This window comes from Falco naumanni, chromosome 8, assembly GCF_017639655.2.
Source record: "Falco naumanni isolate bFalNau1 chromosome 8, bFalNau1.pat, whole genome shotgun sequence".
NCBI lineage: Eukaryota > Metazoa > Chordata > Aves > Falconiformes > Falconidae > Falco > Falco naumanni.
Window position 1 is genome coordinate 17,935,816 of NC_054061.1, and position 22,119 is coordinate 17,957,934.

The 22,119-nt window shown below is 39.5% G+C and overlaps 2 protein-coding genes across 2 annotated transcripts in view; one reads left to right on the forward strand and one right to left on the reverse strand.

Annotated features, from left to right (window-relative positions):
• The window catches only part of KCNIP1 (potassium voltage-gated channel interacting protein 1), a 435,639-nt gene that overhangs the window by 33,762 nt on the left and 379,758 nt on the right, over positions 1-22,119 (forward strand). The window lies entirely within an intron of this gene.
• On the reverse strand, positions 845-11,257 carry KCNMB1 (potassium calcium-activated channel subfamily M regulatory beta subunit 1). The gene is made up of 4 exons (XM_040604358.1): positions 11,073-11,257; positions 5,038-5,207; positions 3,220-3,415; positions 845-1,173 (listed from the first exon to the last, which is right to left on the reverse strand). Exons 2-4 carry the CDS (start codon positions 5,172-5,174, stop codon positions 904-906), a joined length of 603 nt encoding a protein of 200 aa, XP_040460292.1. The 5' UTR covers positions 5,175-5,207; positions 11,073-11,257; the 3' UTR covers positions 845-903.

Genomic DNA, 22,119 nt, shown 5'->3' on the forward strand with positions numbered 1-22,119 from the left:
AGTAGTAAACTTAAGCTGTAGCTCTGTAAAGCTACTCTACCGCAGAAAGTCCAAGGAAACAATAGGCAGTAACTCAGTCTGCATTCTTATGAGGTATTTTCAGGCATTCCTGGTGTCCTGGTTTCGGCTGGGATGGACTTAAATTTCTTCTTAGTAGCTAGTACAGTACTGTGTTTTGGCTATGATGTGAGAACAATGTTGATAATGCACTGATGTTTTCAGTTGTTCCTAGATAATTTTTATACAAAGTCAAGAATTTTTTGGGGTTTTGGGCCGTGCCAGCCAGAGGGCTGGAGAGGCACAAGAGACTAAGAAGGGACACAGTGAGGACAGCTGACCTGAACCAGCCATAGAGGTATTCCATGCCATGGGACATCATGCTTGGTATAGAAACTTGGAGGGTTAGCTGGGGGGGTCATTGCTCAGGGACTGCTTGAGCATCAGTTAGCAGGTGGCGAGCAGTTGTACTGTGCATCACTTGTTTTCCTTTCTCCCTTTTCCTTTGGATTTTGTCCTTTTCCCCAACTTCCCATTATAATTGTTGTTGTTATTGTTATTATTATTGCTCTTACCTTTTTATTCTGTTTAAATTATTAAATCTTCTTATTTCAACCCTTGAGTTCTACATTCCTTTCCAATTCTCCTCCCCACCCCTCTGGGTGCAGGGGAGTGAGCAAGCGGCTGGGTGGTACTTTGTTACTGGCCAGGATTAAACCACGACACCTGGGAATCAGTTTTATATTTTGTCTTCATGTAATGGATTACCATCCATAGTGATTCAGTTTTCTGGAATGCCTACCCTTGGATTGATACCCGATGTATTAAAAGTCACACAATACAGATAAACAGGCAGAACAAAGGCGCTTTAATATCTTGCAAGGATCTCTGCTAGATATTTATGTTCTACTGCCGAGCAGAAAGAACAGAAAAATACTGACTAATTTTTACTAGAACAATAATCAGGCATCCACCTGTAAACATGAGTGTAGGCCAAAGGAAAGCAAAAAGGAGGCCTTTTGGGGGATAAAGTCTGCTTAAAATGACATTGGTCTGCGTTCCTCCTGGGTCATAGTAGCACGGGAAAGTCTGGTATTTTTTGAAATTGCTTGCAATTATTTCTATTCGTGCTTTAACTTCTTTAGAGTTCTCCGACTTGCCTGGGACGTACGAACACTGGAATAAGAAATCAAGGTGATTCATTATAATGGATACTCACAATTCAAGGTTTGTAGTTAAGCCAAATTGAGTAAAACAAACATGCTAGTACTGACAAAAACTTGTGTGGTTTGGCTAGTATCCAGGGTAATCATCTTGGTTTCCTTACGCACGTAACCCATTTGCCATGCTTCACTGTTTCTGTCAGTGTGTCTATGCCCCCAGTCTGCAGTTTTACAGATTGGAGTAATGTTGGAAACCAATAGTACGTATGTGCTTGAACTAAAACCGCAGTCTTTGAGACTGTCACTTCATTATTGCAGTGCCAAGTTTGGATTCCTAACAGAGCTTGTAGGCGCTACCACAGCAGAAATGTGTTAATTGTGCAGAAATTCACAACTGGCTTGTCAGTGTGCAGAAAAATGAAGTTGCTCTACTCTGCACCTCTGGTTGTAAGTAGCAGGAAAAGTAAGAGAGAGGCATGGCTGTTGGCAGCTTTCTACTTATCCTTGCAATGCAGAACTATCTTGACCTGTAGTAATAATGCAAAGTTATTTATACTTCAGTGGATATACTAATAGACTTCAAAGCAGTCTTTTTGTTGCTGTAATTCATAACAGTTTCTTTTATGCAACACTATTTTGCATACATAATAATGCTTAGGTGTCTTAAGATGGAAACTGGCCAAGGCAGAAAGGGTATGGTTCCCAACCTGAAGGTTTGTACTTGCAATAATGTAAACAGTAGGTAGGAAATCAGCTAATGGCTGCCTCTTGCAGTGAGCAAGGCTCTCATTTCAATCTACAGCAGATAATTTCTCCTTTGCCACTTCATTATATGTAGCTTTTCCTGAGATAGTTACTATAAAGACAGACATTAGCTAGCAAAATTTTCTTCATTTCAGTGTTTTATGCTACCAGGTTTGCACTGTGTGAAACTAATCTATATAATTTCTTTAAGAAGATGAACACTTGTAGTCTGAGGATGTTTGTTTTGGATTCTGAAAGTGCTTCAGTCTTGGGCATCCAAGATCTGAATTTCATTTTATGTCGCCTTAGAGAGAGTGTTGAGCAGCAGTAAGGTCTCTGAAATACTTCTGCTATTGGTACTGAACTGAACCTGACCTTCCTTGGACAGCATACTTGTTAGAGAGGTTCTGGTTGTGGGGGAGCAAGCCTAAAGATGTTGAGCTCTTTGATTCCCAAGGAGAAATAGTGGCAGGAACAAAACAATAACATCCTCCTTTTCCCCCCTTCCCTAATTTTTCACACACCTCTAAAGCCAGCTTAATACTGTGCACCCACATTTCTGTCCCACCCACGGTCTACAATCATCCTCTGGGGAAGAGATTGCTAAAACAACTGGCCAAGGGACCTCTACTGTGATACGCAGCGCCTCTGCATTACACAGGTGCTTCCCACAGCATCACTCTCTTCTCCGTGACTCCAGGTTTCTGCTGCCATACTGGCCAGAAAGAGTTGCAAACCAAACCAAGGACAAACAAGTTTTCTGGGTGATTGTCTTCCAAAATTATGGATTTGTTTCTCCTTTCTGTCTAAAATGTGCATAATTTCAGATGTTCCCAACAGCACCCTTATTTCCCCTTTCTTGGCTTTATTTCCTGCTTGATACCACCCACCTATAAAATAGAAGTAGAATTGGTATTTGTGCTCTCACTTTGGACAGTTTTTAACTTCAGGTCTCTCTTGTGATAATTCAACAAGCAAGTGAGCAAACCACAGTTTATGAACTATTTCTTACCAGTGGTCTTTAGCTGGGAGACTTACGTATTTTTAAATGTTCATGAATGTTAAACATTCATGTTTAATTACTGTAATTCCTTAACAAGTATTAACTTAATGTTTCATGTAATGTTTAAAAGATATATTTTTTTTAAAGTGTTATTTCTGGAATGTTTTAAAAATGCCTTGGTCTAAGCATGGATGTGAAAAGATGAACAAAAAATACTTTTACTATGCTTCTTGGTTTAAAAACAATCACCCCTTCTCCTCAAAGGTGCCAGCCAGCAGCAAAGAGTGATTATTCAGTCTCTGTTGCAAGTACCTTAGGGTTTCTTTCCAGTGTATCTTCAGTCTGATACAGCATCACCTCTTGTCCTGAGGCTGACAGATTAACCCACACCTGCAGACAGGGGTAAGGAAAGGTATCCCCATCCTCTGAGCCTTCGCTGTTTGGGCAGAGTGCTTTATCCTTGATGTTGGCTTTGAGTACCTGGCACACACTTTCTGTTGTCCACACACTACAAAACCAAAACAAAAAGTGTTGCTTTTAAATGTGTTGACAGTGTATGTTATGGGCCACATGCTGGATATACATCTGTGTGCGCCAGCTGTAGGTGTGGTATGGGTGAGCTCACGGCTGCTCCCTTCTGGGGCCCTGCACTTTGCCTTCTCTGAACCGACGGCTGGGCCAGGGGAAATGGCGCCATAGGAAGGCAGTTCTTTTGTTGTTGCTGTTTGTTACACGTTCTGCGGTTTGAAGTCAGATTCTAACCTGATCTGTAATCAGCTTCAAGTGTTATTCGAGAAAGAAAAATTAATATGGATTTTAATGTTTGGTAGTAAATATTTGGAAGCACAGTACACTTGATGTCTCAGAAATATTTTGACTAATCTCACTCAATTCTCAGAACTCAGATTAGCTCCCATGTTTCCCCTGCCTTTTCTTCCTTACGCGAACCTTTTGCATGAATAAGTAGCAGGGTTCTGTCGGACAAAAGTGGGGGTTTTGAGGTCTTTTTTTTTTGGGTTTTTTTTGTTTGTTTTTTCTGTTGCTTATCCCTTTTTCTCAAGGATTACTGTTAGCATACCAGCTTTTGCTTACAGCAGTACACTTCGGTGGCAAAAAATGTAAACAAATAGTCTCACTCAAGTTCTTAAACTAATCTTTTTACATGCAAATATATTTTGTAATGTAATCAGGAGGCTGGAAAATAAATAAGCGTAAATTACTGTTTTAAAGATAAAGTTTTTCAAGCGTTTTTGAGCTTAAAGGTGCGCTTAGTAAGAAGAATGAGATGGATGTACTTTATCAAAATCTTCAAGCATGAAAAACTGAGCTGCACTCTTGTTGCTTTGTTTTGTTGCAAATTGATTTTGTGTGTGGAGACAGAACTTGCAAAACAAAATAAAAATATGAGTAACAGTAACTTCATCAGCATTCATTGTATTCTGCAACATTTGCTGTGGTAGACTGGGCTGTTGGAGGATGGCTGATTTGGAAATAAGCTACTGATTCTCAACTGAACAATTTTACTGTGACTTTTATGCTCAAGTTTTTATAGTTTTATTAAAAAACACACACCCTCCTGCACATGGAAAAGCTTTTTTAAATTATTTTTTTTATTATTATTAATCCAAGATTTAGTTTTCCATTATTGAGCTTTGATAGTCATGGCTGGTTTTTATTTTACATGTTTTCATAGTAAATGTTTTGGTTTAGTCCAGGGGTCCTCAAACCTTTTAACCAGGGGGCCGGTGCACGGATGAAGTGGCAGGCAGCCAGTTCCCCCCAACCCCCGGCGGGGGGGTTCTGTAAATACTGGGGGCCGGATTGAGGACCCTGGGGGGCTGTATCCAGCCCGCGGGCCATAGTTTGAGGACCCCTGGTTTAGTCTATTCTTACTCTGGCTCTGAAGGTGATCATTCCCTCTTTCTTTTGCTTACCTGTGAATGCTCAATGACTTCTTGGCTCACCTATTTCTTTCTTGTTTCTTCTGTCTTAAATTCTTATGAGGTCTTCAAGAACATACTGTTTATTTATTGTACAACATACTACCATATATTTTGGCACTGTTTCAATAATTGTATTTGACAGGAAAAAGAAATAGCTTTGTATTCATAAACAAATGTCTGTCATTACCTTTTAGTGTAGAATGGCACAATGGTGATCCCAATAAAAAAGTACATCATCATGGAGCACGCAACCATTCCCAGTCCCAGGCACAGGGCTCTTGTCTCCCCTCGCTTCTGTGCAGTCACCAACTTTTTTCCCAACATGATTTAGAGTTGTGTAATCTGAACAATCTCTTCCTGGTATAAAACAAAATAGAGAAAGGAGAGGGAAAACAGGACTAGGATTGGCTATAAGTATCGCAGTTCTGTAATAAGTTTCTGGAATATAATGTATCCCGTGGAGGAACAGTCCATTTTTTCAAAAAATAGATTTTTTCAAAAAAAGTTACCGTGTCTTTTATTATCAGTAGACTTCCTTTTTACTTTCTGATATTTACCATATAGTACTCCAAAATGTATGTGTGTGTGGAGGATGGGAGTTAAGGGGTAGGAAAACCTGATTATCTTGTGGGAGAGTTCTGTTAACAGCCTGATTGTCCTCAGCCTTAATTCCATCTTTTTTACGTCGTTGCTTCTCTGAAGTAAGAGGTATTGTGTTGTGTATTGGTAAAGGCTGCATGAAGGGAAAATCTTCCCACAGCAGAATCCTTTTTACGTTATGTCTTTTGTTCTGGATTAGTCTGAAAGGGGTTGTCTTATTTTGAAAGAGCTGAAATAATTTAAAATTTAGCATTTGAGAGGCTGGGTTCTGACTTCTGCATGTTTGTTATTTGGCCTTGCCTGTTCAAGGATGCTCAAAACTTGATGTCCAGTCAAATAGTGGAGAAAAGCTGTGTTTTCTAGATGTGAAGCCACCAAACACGATGCAATAGGATTAGAAAAAAGAGAAGTTAAACCTGCTGTATTTCTCACCATAAGTACGGGGTCAGGACTGCTGCTGGCACTAAGGGAAGAGTGCAAACTGCAAAGTGTTGGTGTAACACCAGGGGAACACTCAATCAGAGTTGTCTGAACCTGAGCTCAGGAGAGCCTGGCATTTCCCCCCAGCTCCCTTGCCAAATAGCATTTTAAATTATCTTGCTAATGTTTTGATAAAGAGAATCTGAAAATAATTGCTGTGAATCCATAAGCCATTAAATCATTACAACTGATAGAAAGGATTAATACATAAATGAGGATAACATTCACAGAGTTCAGCCTATCACCAGAATCTGTTGAACTGACAGCTGTTAACTGAAGGTTCATGAGGTTCTGTTTTTTCCAAGAAAACATGGTGCAAGCCATAGTTATGGCAAACGACAAGACTGGCACGATTTTGGGGTTTTTTTGGGGGGAGAAGGGACGAGAGCAGAGCAGAAAGGGAGACTATATTAAATACATGCATGTGAGAACAGGACTGAAACCTGTTTAGGCAAGACGATGCCCAGCTTCATGCGTTAGCTGGTGCATTTTCAGGATTTCAGCTTCAGGTATGTGCAACTATTTAGTATTTACCCTTACTGGCTGGCCTTCAGGACAGCGTGGTCTCTACCAATGTTCAGCTAAGCAATGGAGCAAATGCCAAGACTTAGATTTAGATACCGTATAAGACAAATACAAGCCAAAGCTAGCGAATGGTTTCTTAATGTTAACCATGAGTAAATGGTCTCCAGCTACCCCAGGCTGGCAGAGCTGTGGTGTTACCAGGGGTGGGGAACAAGACTGAATTCCGTGAAAGACAAGATAATGACACCATCAGCTGTCAAAAGAAAAAATGTGAATATAATCTGAGTTTTGCTTTCTTTTCTGTTATATTTCTGGTTTTCACTGGTAAAAGTGCCTTACTTTGACTGTTTAAATGTTCAAAAATTTGAACGTTGAAATATTACTGATTTTAGACTACTATAACACCTGAATGTTAGTGTTATTAACAATAAAAATATAGATCTCTATGGACAGTAAAACAGCTTTCATACAGCATAACTCAAGGCTAGTTACAGAATTTTTTAAGTATCTATTTTGAAGTTGCTGGTACATGATATCAAAATGAAAGGCTGTTTTGAGCTGTCCCTAGGAGCAAAAGGAGTTATTGTTTGAATATTGAATTTTTTCCAGTTCCATATTTCATTCCACTTTAAATAAAACATCAATATACACTGTGAATTTTACAGACAGCATTTTTAAGGGAATTATTTTTCTGATGATCGTGTGTAATTCACTGGCATTTTAAGAAGTAAGGAAATTGCCATAAGATGAACCTTACCTGCTTACTGGCATTTGAGTTTAATACAAATGTGAGCTAATGCCCTTAATAAGGCGGTATTCTGTTTTTCTTGGTCTGTGGGGCTATAATAGAACACGTGGCATCAAGCACTGTCAGCGTGCTTGCACTGTGCCTGCATACTTGTGTATAACCATGCACAGATGCATGTGCACCTTGCAAGGAAACTTGGGTGAATGTCAGTAGTGGCTATTCCTTGGAAACTTCTGTCATTTCTTTTAGTTCTGTGAGGGCAAAGTGGAAATAGCACTTTCAAAAAACCAATGAAGTCTGAAATAATAAAAATATTGGAACATTGTACAACTTGGTATTAAACTGACTCTTTTACTTATTGTCCAGCTTGGTCAGAGGGGAAAATGGAACAAAGGAACATCATCAGTCCTGGAGCATGGGCCCTGAGTCTGTGTGTACCCGAGTGGCAATTCCTTATATCACAGTGGGAAGCTGCTAATAGGCGAGTGAAAACCTGTGTTGTTAGCAAGAAATTCTTAGATGCAGTAACAATTATTCATCTTTCATTAGTTCTGTGGGAAAATGAAAAAGTGAATGATCGGTACTGCCACCATGACTTATGGAAAACTTCTAGTGGCCTTGTGCTGTTAATGTCTTGAGTTTTAGATGAACCATAATGTTTATATAGCTGTCCCAGTTATGCTGAGAAATAGTGGGGTAATCAGACCACTTATTACATAGAAAACAAGAACTGTGGGTCAATTAACCAAAGAATTAACAAGAAATGTAATTACCCCACCAGTCTGAATGTCAGCCACATATGCAGCAGAAGTACTAGTAAGCTCATCCCTCCTAATCTTTGTAAACTGCCAGACTACCTCTTTAAGACACATAAAGAATTTGTATGTGTAAATTGGAAATTTTAACAAGTGGCCAAGAGGTTTTCCAAGTATTATGTGCAGTGTTGTTCCCCATCCTGAGGCTAGCCCCAGGCTGCCTGACCCTTGTTCACTGCGTGGGCTGCTAAGTGATCCTGTTTGCCTCAGCTTCCCCAGTCCAGATTTCTGCTTGACACCAAAGAGAATAAGGACATATAAATTATGCAGAGAATGTTAACAAGAAAGATTCATCTAAAAATATCTCACTGAGTCCTCCTGTAAACATTAAAAAATAACCTACTAGGTCTTCAGGCAGTGTAAATCAGAGGTGCTCATGTCACTGTTGTGTTGCTGAACCAGATTACTGTGAATGCAGTCCCTAAAACTGAAATATGTGCTTTCTGATGCTTTTTTTTTTTATGATTTGAAATTCAGAAGACCAGAAAAATCTGTAGCGCTATTTCATGTATGTACAGAACAATTTAAGAGGAAGCACAAGTCAGTGAAGGAAACTCCGTGTGCATTTTTTTTTTCCTTTTCATATATAAATCTTATGTTCTTGTGCTGAACATCCTGCATTTTCTGGCTTCAGGACAAAACAAGGTGCATGCATATAGAAAAATGTATTCATTTGGAATTTCCCCGTTGTTCAAAAGGTTAAGTTTTTTCAGATTAAAAATTCTTCTGTCTCCTAGCTCTGTCAGTGTATATTAGGAGGAATGTTCAAAGAGCTAATTAAGTGTTTCTTCAGACAAAATCATTACATCTTTGAAAAATGAAGCATTGCAGAGCACTTGATTGGCCCAGGAAGTTTCTGAGCATATTTGAATTGGTAGATATTGAAGTGTGTAATGTGGGTTTTAGCCTGGCCTTCAAGAGTAAATCTAAATGTATCTTTTGCATAGAAGATTGTGGGGTGCCTCCATAATTATTAGGAAAATATAAGCTCCAAATCTTTTCATAATGTTCCTTCTCCCTAATCTTCTTCTTCAGTCTAGTTAAATTATACAGTACATTAGCTGTGCAATTTCAATGTATAATCACTGCATTGACAGCTGCTGGTGATAATCCTAGGGATACCATCTGCTCAAGTTTGGAATAGTCCCCTATTTTGATTAGTAGACATGTTTGATACTTAGCAGGAAGTATCTGACGCCTCCTCCCCCCATCTCAAGGAGTTTCCAGTGCTGTGACCTCCACTAGTTAGCTTGAGAGAGGACTCATTCAGTTCCAGGCTGCTCTTAACTTGGGTATCACAGTATTGGTAGCAGTGATGAATAAATCTTGCTTGCTTGCAGAAGGAAGGGTGCTAAACCCTTATCACAAATTTAAGTTGGGAATAGATATTAAACAGCGAGCTAGTAATTTTTTTTCATCTGATTTATCGTATACCATATGGTGAACTTGCAGTGAGCATTATGTTTTGCTTTCAGATGAGCATCAAGTGCTAATACCACATTACACCCAGAATGATGCAAGTCATCCACCTCCCTAAAGTGATGAGTTTTTAAACAGGCCTGGACCCTTTGGCCTCTACTGCCTCTGCATACAAATAGCCACCTTGTTTTCCCTTATCAAGTGTCAACTTAACAGCCACCTTGTTTTAGTCTCAGAACATGTTGTGTGGACAACATGAAAATTGATGGCTTTGCTGGGTGTGTAAAAGGAGCATAGTATTCATTGCCAGTTTATTGGCCAAGCGCTTTGTGTGGAGACCAGAAGGCAACCATAATTTTTAGATCTATAAATATGAGCTCTGTTCTGGTTATGCTACTGTGGCAGAGCAGCACAGCTTACACATTTACTACTGTCTTTGAGTAGAATTAGTTTGATCACTCACACTTGCCTACCTGTTTCCATATCCATCTACTTAGATTCTTCCTTTCTGTTTCAAACCTGCCTCATCCTTTTCTCATCTGTTACCCTACTGCTTACACCCTGGACAAGGGACCTGAAGTTGAAACTACACTTGTGTTGGCACTTGCTTCCCCTCTCCCTGCCCTCTATTTCCTACCCTAGCATTTATATGCATCTCTTGCTGGTAACAGATCTGCCTTTGCCAGGGATGCTGGGGCCAGGGGGCAGTGTTTTTTGTTCATTGCAAACAATTACAATGCAGAACCCATTACTGAAAAAGCATTCTGGGCATCTAAGACCACGAATCCTCTGAGTGTTACAGAATAAGGTGATGCTGAACCTCAATGGAAATCTGCACAGAAAAGATTTTGCCACGTACTCATAGTTGCCTTGGAAACCTGAAGCAGCAATATTTTGACTATGTAAAATGGTACAACCACATATATTTTATGAAATATGCTGTACCTTTTTGCTCTATTAATGTTTATCTGATGTAATAACTAGAATGAATTAAAGAAGTTAGCTTTTTTGTTTAAAAACCTGTACAGTTGTTTAAGAATAATTCTGTTAGCTTTTTAACCTGGTTGTTCTTAAAAAAAAAAAAAAAAAAAAAAAAAAAAAAAAAAAGGAAAAAAAAAACCAGAAAAAGAGAGTTAATTGCTCAGTTCAGCAGTTCTAAAACCTGTCTGGAGTGCTTCTTTTGGATTCTGTGCAGTATAGGGCTGCATAGAATGGATCAATTTAACAATAGATTTCATGGAAGCCTGGAAGCATTCAAATGCCTGGTTTCTCTAACTTAGAGGTAGGCAAGCACAGCCTCTAAAGAAATGCTGAACACCCAAAGCCATGAAACTCCTAAGAGTAAAGGTGTGTTAACCATTAAAATTAATAAAAGCTATGATCCCATATGAACTGCAGACTCCTGATTTGTGAAATTATACAGTTATCTTTGCTAATAATTGTGGAGAATTATCAGATTGCATCCAGTTACAAAAGAGAACAACTTAACCCACAGGCTACAGAAAAGTTATCTGTGCTGTCCTCTACAGTGCTGCAGATTCAGAAAGATTGTTGCTTCCAAAAACACTGTACTTCTCAAAACCCAGAGCTATTGCATGTTCCCGAGGAAAAATTCCTGCTTGGAAATATACTTACCGATTTTGATGAAATGCTTCTTTCTTTGATGAAAAACTTCTGTTACATGATGGACTTGGAATAGTAGTAGAACTTAGAGCTGAAAGGGATTTTTATGTTTTGTTTTTTCTTTTTTTCCTTTCCTGTACTTCTCTGGGTTTGCTTTGCTGTGGCTGAACTCCTAACTTAGTTCCACTATTACAAAGCTTTCTGTAACCATAAATGGTAAGGTATGAAAGAACACTGTCCTTTTTGAGATTAATTGCTGAAAACCAGGAAGCCACAATACTAAGACCCACTACAGCTGAAGAAACTGAGAATTCTTATACCCTAAGGCCCCTTTACCACAGATCCTGGTGGATTTGTCTTAAGCAATGGTTCTGCTCCTTTTGTACAGCTTTTTAGTTTAGAAATCTGATAGGTCTTTTGGGTAAGATTTAAAGAATTGACTGTACCAATGACCACTGATACAGATTCTTAATTCTTCATACCTAAGCTATTGACAGCAGTGTATGAATGCTTTGTTCCCACTAGTTTTGGTCAGTTTGTATGCAACAGATGCTAAAATTCTGTCTGTACAGCAGACCTCTGTAGACAAGAACAAAGCATCCATCATGCCATAGATATGTTAATGTCCAGCATGTTCCTCTAGCCAAAAAGCCAACTTTGTTTCTGGGATGTATAAACAGATGACTCCTAACACAGATCTTCAGAGAAGAGCTAAAATAATTTTTTTGAGAGAGAGAAAGAGAGAGGAAAATTCTCTTATTGGGAGACTAAAGGAGCTGAAACAAGATAATCTACTATAAAGCATTAAGAGTGTTCTGAGCAATGTAAACAAGGGTAGGATCCCCTCCATCCCGCTTTAGGCATCTAATAATTAGCTGTTTTATCTTAAGGCGATCTTCTGGGTTTACTTTTGGTAAAAGATTTGAAAGTGACATGTTCAGAGAGTTCGTGCTGCCTGAAGATAAGAGATGTATCTCCCCCAAAAGGACTTTTTCTATTATAATTGATGCAGAAGAGAGCACACAAAGCTACCTTGGATTTAGATAACTGTCTGTTAGACACTTAAAGCTAAGTAAGTTGAAGTCAGCTACTATCATCTAGATTGGAAAGATTTATGATCATAGTAATTTTTTTAATATTTGAGAAGTCATGTAGCTAAATTTAAAGAATGACATTTGAAGGTTGAAAAAAAAGCCTTATGAACAAAACTTATTCCCAGATAAAAAGTGATCTGGTTGAGTGGAGTTTTCTATCATTTTTTGACTTGGAAAACAAGACTGAGTATTTCAAAGGTGCAGGTTTTGGCTCAAGTAAAAGTCATATTTTTAATGAGGAATTTATTGAAAGTGGGGGGTTTGAGGGACTATGTCATTCAGGAGTCAAAGCAGAAAACAAGGTAACCCTTGCTGACTGAACTCTGACTGTCTCTTCTGCCTGCTCTCCTTAACCCTGATGGCTAACACACATGGATCAATTTTTAACTGCAGCACTAAGCAGTTCTGCAAAATTAACATAAATCTTGTGGATTCCACAGGCAGAACAGATCACACTGCTGAAGTTTCTCAGTGTACGGAAGGAGGTGGTGGTAGAGCGCTTTGGCTCAGCTTGAGGTGCACTGGTGATTTATTTGAATAGACAGAAGCTATGCTACAAGTCTGGTACCACAATCTACCTTTTGCTTGTTTCTTTTCATCTCGTGTACACTGCAGATGTGCAAGTCCAGATGGCCTCTGGCTTTTGGAGAACTAACCCAATAAAATAACATGGGTTTGCTAAAGGGAGGTGCTATGCTGATATCCACTCTAACCCTGGGATATTTCAATATGCCACTGACCTGTATGGTGATGTGTATGCGTGAGAGCTGTATCAAAGGCAAGCCAAATCTTTGTTATCTTATAGACTGTAATTCTGTACTGCAGTCTAAAATAGCATATGCCTTATTAAAATCACATGGATTTTTTTTTTTCCAATTTGATGGGAAGGGAGGAAAAAGGGAACAGTCTGGTTGAGATCAGCATGCGCTTTTGCCTTGGTGCACCTTTCCTTGCAGGAGCTGCAGTGCTCACTCCTCTCCGAGCCTTGCTCCTGGCTATCAATATGGGGCACCATGAACCAACTCGCCTGCTTGTTCAAGGCAGGATTTCCCTGGTCTCAGAGAAGTACAGGACCAGCTGTATCCTCTGCATGAGGATCTGCTGCAGGGACACTAATTCACTGGTTATTTGTAAGCAGCTAACTGGTAATGAACAGTTTCTCTTGGCCTTATGCTGACCCAGAGAGGGAGTGTGGGTGACTGCTGGAAAGGCTGAGATCCTGAAAGTGCTCTTTGAGTATGTGCAGCAGAAGAAACTGTGCCCAGTTAAGGTCACCTGGAGCTAAAGGCAGTAGCCCCTTTGGTCTATGATCCTTTCACAAATACTGGTTTTAGCCAAGTTAATCCCAGACTGTATCTGGGGGAAGAAAAAGGGAAGAGAGTATCAGAACAGGCTTTTCTGAACTAAAATTCTCTATTTTGAATCTGAACAAGTTTCTTTTCAGTGTCTTGCTTCCTACTTTTTTTATTCTAATATATTAAATTTTAGCTAAGGACAAAATAAATTAAATTTGAGGGATCGTTTCTAGCAATTCTTTGAAAAATGAGCAATTTTTCAACTTTGAAAACCTGCTGTGTCTGTAAGTTAGCAAAGTATTTATACTTACAATTATCAGTCTCCAGAACTGCAAGAAACTATCAGACAAATTAAAGAGAATTAAGACAAATATTTCTGAGTAGTTATTTTCTCTGTAAGTGCTAGTGGAAGAAAAAACATGGAAGAGAAGGCATGTAGATCTGAAAGAGAAATTGTGTAAACATTAGCATACAAGGATTGTAGCTCTGTTTTGTAAGTAAAAATATGAAGGGACTGTAAACATTACAACAATGGCAGGGGAAAAGTTTCTGATGTTTGTTTCCTGTACTACTCTGTAACTAGTACTCAAACTCTTGTCCTTTCTGCATCATCTGTATTGCAGAATGCTTTCTTCCAGCTCCCTTTTGTTTCTGATAGGGCATGGTCATGGCAGGTGTGTTTTAGTTCGGAGGACTCTTAACCCTCCCAAGAAATCAGACTGACTCTGAAGCTTCAAGGAAGCTCAGGAGGGTCTGGTTCAACCCCATGTGCTACTGAACAGTTTCTTGCTGTGACATCACATGAATTAAACTTATTTTGTGGTTGCAGGTGACCTGTTATGCATTAGGCTGTCCTATGTAACAGGTGGATCTTGCTGGAAGTCCTAGTCAGATTATACAAATAGTGTCCATACACAGGCAGAAGTGATGTGAATTTGCAAACTGTGAACCCCCTTTTGGCTCTAGTGTAAAGAGGAGTTCAGGAGTTAAAAAGGGGAAAGGAAAAAGTATGAAAGGTAAAAAAACCCAAAACAAACACCAGTATCTTTTTGTTGGTCAGAACTGCGTATTCTATTCTTCTAAGGCAATCATCCATAAGGGTTATTTTCATGTTAGGGCATAAGAAAAACTTAATGGCTATGAGACAGAGCCAGTTTAATAAGTATTGTAATTTTATTTCCAGGGCTTTCTTGTGCTTCTGAAGAATCACTGAGCTGTGAAATGAGAACAGTTGTTTGTATCTTCAGAGAGCCCTACAAAGTTATTAGCTCCCACCTTCCTAATTGAAACATATTCATAGTGTAGTACATTGTCATTTTTAATGGGCATCATAAAGAGAAGCTGTGGCTCTTGAACAAGGAACAGTCACGTATTAAAAATTATGCAAGTTAGAAGGAGGCAGATGTCCTAAGTGCTGGCATGTCTAAATCAGGCACAGGCAAGCTTTAAGACTCAGCTGCTTTCTTTTAAGCAACTAAATTAACAAACTGTTTGCTGGACTTGCTGATAACTCACCAGTTTCCTGAGGACTGAGAGATTCCTCAGAACTTGTCACACACACATAAACAGGGATTTTGGATCATTTGTTTGGCCTCTAAGTTCGCAGTGTGGTGGCTGTGTGCTTGTGAAGATTCCCTGAGTTGGAAGGTAGCTGTAACGTGATGGGCCTTCCTGCGATGTGATACCTGTATTAAAGCATAAAGTTGTGGTAGAATTTCATTTGTGTCTGAAGTTACTAACAACACTTACTACTGTGTGTTGAAACTGAAGTTAGAGAGGATACTTAACCGTTTGCTGTACCCAGCCATCTGTGGATACATACTAACTGATTTCAGAGATTAAGGGCATGGTTTTCAATCAGAGAGTAAGTGCATATACTCCTTTCTCAGGTTGGATCTTGCATGTGTAATCGGTTCTTAATAAAGATATTCCAGATAGAGGAGCCCTTGAGATTTAAAAAGAAAACAACAAACATCACCACAAAAAAACCCTCAAACCCAAACAAAACAAACTCACACCACATTGTATAGAAATTTCGATTGTGAATTTAAAAGTATTTCACAAAGAGAAGTAATTTTTTTTTTTTCCTTGCTTTGTTAGATGAGCAAAAAGAGCTAACTGCCTTTGCCTGGCAAGTGAGAGGCAATCAGCTGGCCGGGTTTGCTGAGTTTCTGCAGGGTGCTCTGTACCGTTTGCAGGTAGAAGTACAGAGGGGGCATGGGGGTTGTTCTGAGACCATGGCATCTCCCACCTAACTCCTTTTATCTGCCACAGTGACTTGCGCTCTCTCACTGCTATATGCTTAGCTGTGTGACAGTAGCAAACAAACCTGAATAAAAAATTTTCAGCGTAGTTAGAAGTTGGTGTTGTCTGCTTTTGAAAGTGCGTCTCAGACATGTAATGCATATAGCATTACATTTGATGCTGATGGGAACTTTATGCAAAGACTGAGTAGTATCTGATATCAGGTAAACAGAAGCTGCTATGAACATAGTCATGGTCAGGTTAACTACAACATAGAGCAAATATAAGACCTTTCCTGAATTTGCAAACTTAGTACAGCAACTTTCTGACATGTTAAAGCGTGGCATGTAGTGTACAGGTACCATGTGCTCGTGCTGGGAGACATAAGCATTGCCAGATAATCAAGGCAGATGCTTATCCAAGATAGGATGGAGGGCTAACTCTGGTAATATTGTTGCTAATGGTCTCTGCTGTCATCTGTGAAGCTGGTTTCTTCAGTGAAATGGTAAATTTCTGTTTCTGAACCTTGTTGGTTCCATGTTTGTACTGTATCTGAAAGAAGGACTTTCCCCTTGTCTGTAGAATAGGAACAGTATTTCTGTTCTTGCTGTCTGAAGGCCAAATAAATTAATGAAATGTCATTTCGTAACGGAAGGCACTCACTATATTGAGTATAACTCATTATGCAGCCTGGCCAATAAAAGGAAAAGTGTTTTGGTTTTTGGTCATCACCTGCTTCTCCCTGGCCCTTCACCCCCGTATTGGGTAGTTTGCTAAGCTGACAAAATGCAGGCAGAAAAGAGGAGAAATGTGAAGAAGCTTTCACAAAATAAGATATTTAGACATAACAGTCTGTGATGTTAAGTAAGCCTATGAGAATGCAATTCCAGTCATCTACTCAGAAATAACACAGTTCTGTATAGCAGAAGAGATCAGAGAGTTGCTGTTAAGACTTCTTTACTTTTTACTTTTTGGAACTGAGTAGAGCCCCTGTATTTCTGTCTGACAAACCCCAGTCAGCAGCATGGCCGTGTGCGGTCTAACACGTTCTAGATATGTCAGACCTACTGCATATGCAAGTTGCAGATGAGCACCTTAAGTTAAGCAAATCTGCGTGACTTAGTTTACTGTCTAAGTTCTGGGCATCAGGCAGTCTGGTTATGGTGAGTCATATAGAAATGATAAAAACTTTTTCTTGGCTTGAGGGAGAACCTCTGTGTTTTGGGAAGCCTGGATATTGGTAACTTGAGTACAAGGCATATATCGTAAGTGGTATTTTGTTATTGCTTATCAAATAATAGAAGTCAGGGCAGTTAGTATGGTTCATGTGAACCGCCTGTTGAAACCCCACAGCTGGAGCCTATTGCTGTCCGCTGTGATCCCTGATGCCATTGCTTCCTTTGCTGAGAGCTCTGCTCCCTGATGCGCTGCTGCTGCTGTTATGGTGAGTGAGGTGCTTTCTACCTCTTTGTCCGTGTCCACATATTGACAGCCTTTATTGCTGTCACACATCTACACCTTTCCTGTATTGATGAGGGGAGATTGAGAAGCGATGTGCTAACCTTTAGTTTCCTATGCTCCCAAAACACATGATACTGTAAGTGTATCAGCCTTGCTGCAGTGAGTTACAAAGTCTCCAGAAAAGACATGCAAAACATAGTGGTAGCAAGGGTGATGTGCCTTCTTTTTCTGGAATTAAATTGCTTAAAGACAGGATAAAAAAAAAAACAAAAAAAACCTTTCTTTCTATTCCACACCTGTTCTGTATAGAAAAGTTCACAATTTTTTTCTTCTTGCCCTAAGTCAGATTGATAAACGGAACTAAAGTAAATCTTTTCTTTAACATTACTCTTTTGTTGCAGAAAGTTACTGTAAATGAGACTGTGGTCTAAAAATAATAGCATTGATCTTGTGTTCCTTGAAGCAGTTAAATTTCCTTTTGGAGTGCAGTCCCAGTATCTAGGCATTTAATGTGCTTTAATATACACTTTTCATGAAAGTAACATGATTACTTTGAGCTCTTCCTTTACCTGGGGAATTTTAATCCATTTCAAAGTAACATTGCCCCAAGAGGTTACTGACACAGACGTTTTGGGCTTATGGAGCAATTTCCACTGTGATTAAAAACTCAAATGAGCCATTGGTAGCAGATGTCGTTAATTTTGTCTGTGTAAGAGAGGAGGTCATGCAGGCTACTACTACAACAACCTGGTACTGGATTTTTCCATGACTTGTGGCAGGTTTCAGCTGAAGAGGGTTTGACATATATGGCAGACCAGAGGAACATAGTCTGTGAATACCATTTTTTCAGATTCACTTGCTGAAGTACACTTATTCTGTGCTGACATAGAGAAACAAAAGCCTCAGCTGCTCTGTGTGTGGAGAACAGGAGGGGAGTGCTGGAGGGAGAGGTGTGGCAGGGATTTGGTGGAGAGAATTGCTAGGAAATGGTCTTTTTTACACATTAGAAGCCCTAACTTCCTATCTTGGCAGAACAGAGGCAGAAACAGAGGTAATGTCACACTTCTTCACCTTTTTCAACCAGTCATGCTTTTGGGTTGGCAACACTTTTATTCTGTAATCATGGTCTTTGTGCTTCTCGTACTATTTTTCGCTTGCTTGCTTTATTGATAACTGAAGGTTGAAATACCAAGATGAGGCACAGACACTGGGCAGAAGGAGCAAGTACTCAGGGCATGCAAAGGGGAAAGGCTATGTTGATGCTTGATCATTTCAGTGTCACTTCTACCCCCAGTTTTACTGCAGGACTGTCTTCTCTTGATGCAGCACCTCGCTGGACTATGAGGTCCTGGTTGCCAGAAACTGTGGTGAAGCAAATGGCTCTTGTGTAGCATGGATGTGTTTGCATCTCACTCTACCACAGAGTGCAAAAAAGGAGTTCTGTGTGCAAATTTAAATTTCTCAAAGAAAAGTGGAAGCAGAGCTGAGGAGAAGATAATATTTGGGCCACTAGGACATATACCCTATCGGAGATACATATAGGCTATATTTGTGCACAGTTTCTACTAGGACATATACCCTATCGGAGATACATATAGGCTATATTTGTGCACAGTTTCTACCTTGAATCTTTTCACCACCAGGAAGATTTGATAGTATACCTGCATGGACTTCAAAGATGTTAATAAAATGTGTGTTGCTTGAGGAAACAGCACTAATTCTTTTTGTGGGGAGAAGAAACTATTAGACCTTGCTCTGTAACTCTCAGCCTTCCTCACTTTATCTGTATATTTCTCCCTTGGACCCTACTGTTTTCACTGTTGATGTTTAGTTTCTTGTTTTCTGTGTTATTGCCTCTAACCTTGCAGCGTTGTGAGAAGGAATGGACTGATGAACCAAGGTAGAAACCTGTGACTGTTGGGAGGAATTTGATGTTTGTGCATACAATCTGGTAGGAACTGGCACTTGCATTGCAGAACCTCTTTTCCTCTACCAGAAGGCTTTGCTAGAAATGAAAGGAATGAGTAGAATGAGAGAAAGAATTACTGAACCATTAGGGCCCAAAAGTTTCAGGATGACCTTTCCTTCAGGAAGGGATGTTCTGGTTTCTGGAGGGCTGGACATGTTTAACAAGCCTCCAAGAAGGACATCTGACCTAGGATGTGATGTGAATTGCTTTGCCCTGGTTTACTTTTTCTGAACCATGAATGCAAGTGTGACTACAATAACTTAGTAACTTCTTCTATTTTTCCGATCTCAAATGTAGTGAGTGCTGATGCTACTGTGGTTTGTAACCTCATTTTACAGACACAAGTTCTTGTAATGCAGAGGATTTCAAGAGGGAAGACCTTTGTAGCTGAGCAGAGTCCCCTGTAGAGTGAAATGGTTCTGTTGCAGTTAAAATTGAGTACGTGGAGAACTGGATTCCAGTAATGTGTATTTTGCTTTTGCTTGCAGAGGAAGAGAGTTGAACACTAAAAAGTTACTTTTCTAATCTTTCTCATCTCCTTTTGTATCTCACAGTATTGTAATTACAAACCAGTAAAAAAGAATATATGAAAACTAGTTTCAGGTCATAGTTTTATGTTAAATTTTTATGGGTATCAACACAGTTTCCATGAAAATAAACTTACAAACCTTGGCCCTTCATTTTAGTGAGCTTTGTTAACAGTGCTATGCACTTTAACAGGAACTTCTGAGACATTTTACAGGATTTGGAAACCTCTTGATGAAATGCTACGGCTCACTACTTTAGGGCATAAACAGTGGCAATGTTTAACCTTCATTATCTGTCTTTGTACTTGCTCAGCAATTCTATGCTCCCCCTGGAATTCTTTGTTCTTAGCAAAATTATTTTATCCCCCTCAGGTTCTTTCAGTCTGTTGCTTTTCTCATTCAGTTTCTAGGTGAATAAGCCTTTTTTTCCATCTTGCTGCTTCCCCCCCCCACCCCCACCCCCCCCCCACCCCCCCCGGGCTAAAGGAAAGAAAAGGTGAAAACTGCATCCTGAACTTTGATTGTGTGTGATGAGTTACAAAACACTGCAATGTTCATAGGGATGATGTGTGAAATGTGGGTGGTCCGCAGCAGTGGGCTTTGAACTGGGCTTTAATCCAATGGCTGACTTTCAGATTTATTTTTTTTAGGGAAAGTGGGGTGGGGTGGATGGTGGTGTCTCTAATAATAGTTGGATTTTTTAAAAAAATAACGTATAACTATGAATGAAGAACACTAGATAAAAACCAAAATGCTGTTCTTTCTTGACTCTACAAGATGGGATTTTTTTACCACTTGACTTCAGTGGCAAGAGGATCTATGCTGACAGCTCATGCGCATCTTAAGTAGTATTATTTAAAAACTGGTGTAAGCAAATGAAGCCAAATTTTGGCAAATAGAGGAACCTGTTACTGTAGTATTTCTTGCAGGTTTGCTGAAAATAAAAATGTAGGGAACAGAGTCACAAACCAGTACTCTAATAGATTGATGTCTGTAGTACCTTTTCTCCAACTATATATGGGGATGGGCATCTCTTTGTCTGGCAGAAGCTGAAAGAATAGTGAATGGTAACACAGGAGGGGATAGATTACGTGTTTGTGGTATAGCAGGTTCAGTTTCAGATATATATGGCTGGAATTTGGCCTGCAGTTCCCGGGTACTGATCCTAGCCATTCCTGACAAATAATCCTTTTACAGAGTGATTTAATAGTTTCATCTTGACAAAATAAATGAAGCTTGCTGTCTGTTTTTTTCTGGGTGATAAAGTTCTCAAACTTAAAATGGTCATCAAGTATCACTGTGTAAACTGTTTGAGGCTAATCAGAGACCTTATTAAAACAAGCGCCAATAATGTATTTATATGTCTCCTCCTCCCCCTTTTTTACCCTGCTTTTGATGCAGATGCTCTCCAAAAAGCTTACAGATTGCTGGCACTGACATGGTAGGTGGAGGAAGTGTAATAAGCTTCCTGTGTATGACTTCACGATTTTTGTCAGGTACTAAATACCTGTGTGCACAAGGTGCCCTTTATATCAAGGGTTTTGTCTTGCATTTGAATTAAGAAGATCAGATTCCTGCAAAGGTAATAATGCCAGGAAAATAGCTGCATATGGGAACTTCTCCATAGTTTCTTCATTAAAATATTTTGGACATAACTAAGGATGTGCTAGCCAAAACCTCTTCAAAATCTGCAGAAATTGGCAGGTGTCTATCTGTGGGAGCAAGCAGAAGAATCGATCAGGGTTTTTTTTGCAGGGTTTGCAAACTTCTTGTAGGATTTTTAAGCCAAGTTCAAGACATCAAAATGATCCATAAATGATTATAACAGAAACTAAAATAAAAAGATAGTTACAACTTGTATTGATATTGTGTGGTCATGATGCAGAATTTGCAGCACATGTCTCCTTGTTGTCACCTGACAAGACCTCTGTCATGCCCAAAAAAGAAAATAGCATGAATTTCTCATATAATGCCCCACTGATTTCTTTCACAGGCCAAGAAGCAAATGTATCCAAACTTTTAAAATCTGAACTCTGGCTGTGCTCATTGAATCGGTACTAGAGAGCCAAGGTAGCAGAGGGACTGGAATTGCGTCCATGCCAAGAATTTACGATGACACAATATCCAGCCAATCTAACACATTGCCTCATTTGCCTGCATTATGTTGCCACAAGATGTATCCTAGCCCGTTCCAGTTTCCTTATGTTCTACTTATAGCAGGGGTGCTGAGATAATATTGTGCACCCTCAGCAGGTGCTCTGAAAAAGGAGTATTCTCTAATTCCTACTATTTTTCTTTTTGCGCATAGAAAGGAAGACTCTTACAAAGCACTGGCAAGCAGGCTTCATGTAGATAACTACCTCAGCTTTGACTTCAATGATATTGGGCTTATGTGTGCAAAGAAGGTCTATACCTGACATTTTGTTGGGCAAAACAGCAGCATGCTTTGCACTAAATATTCTAGTTTCC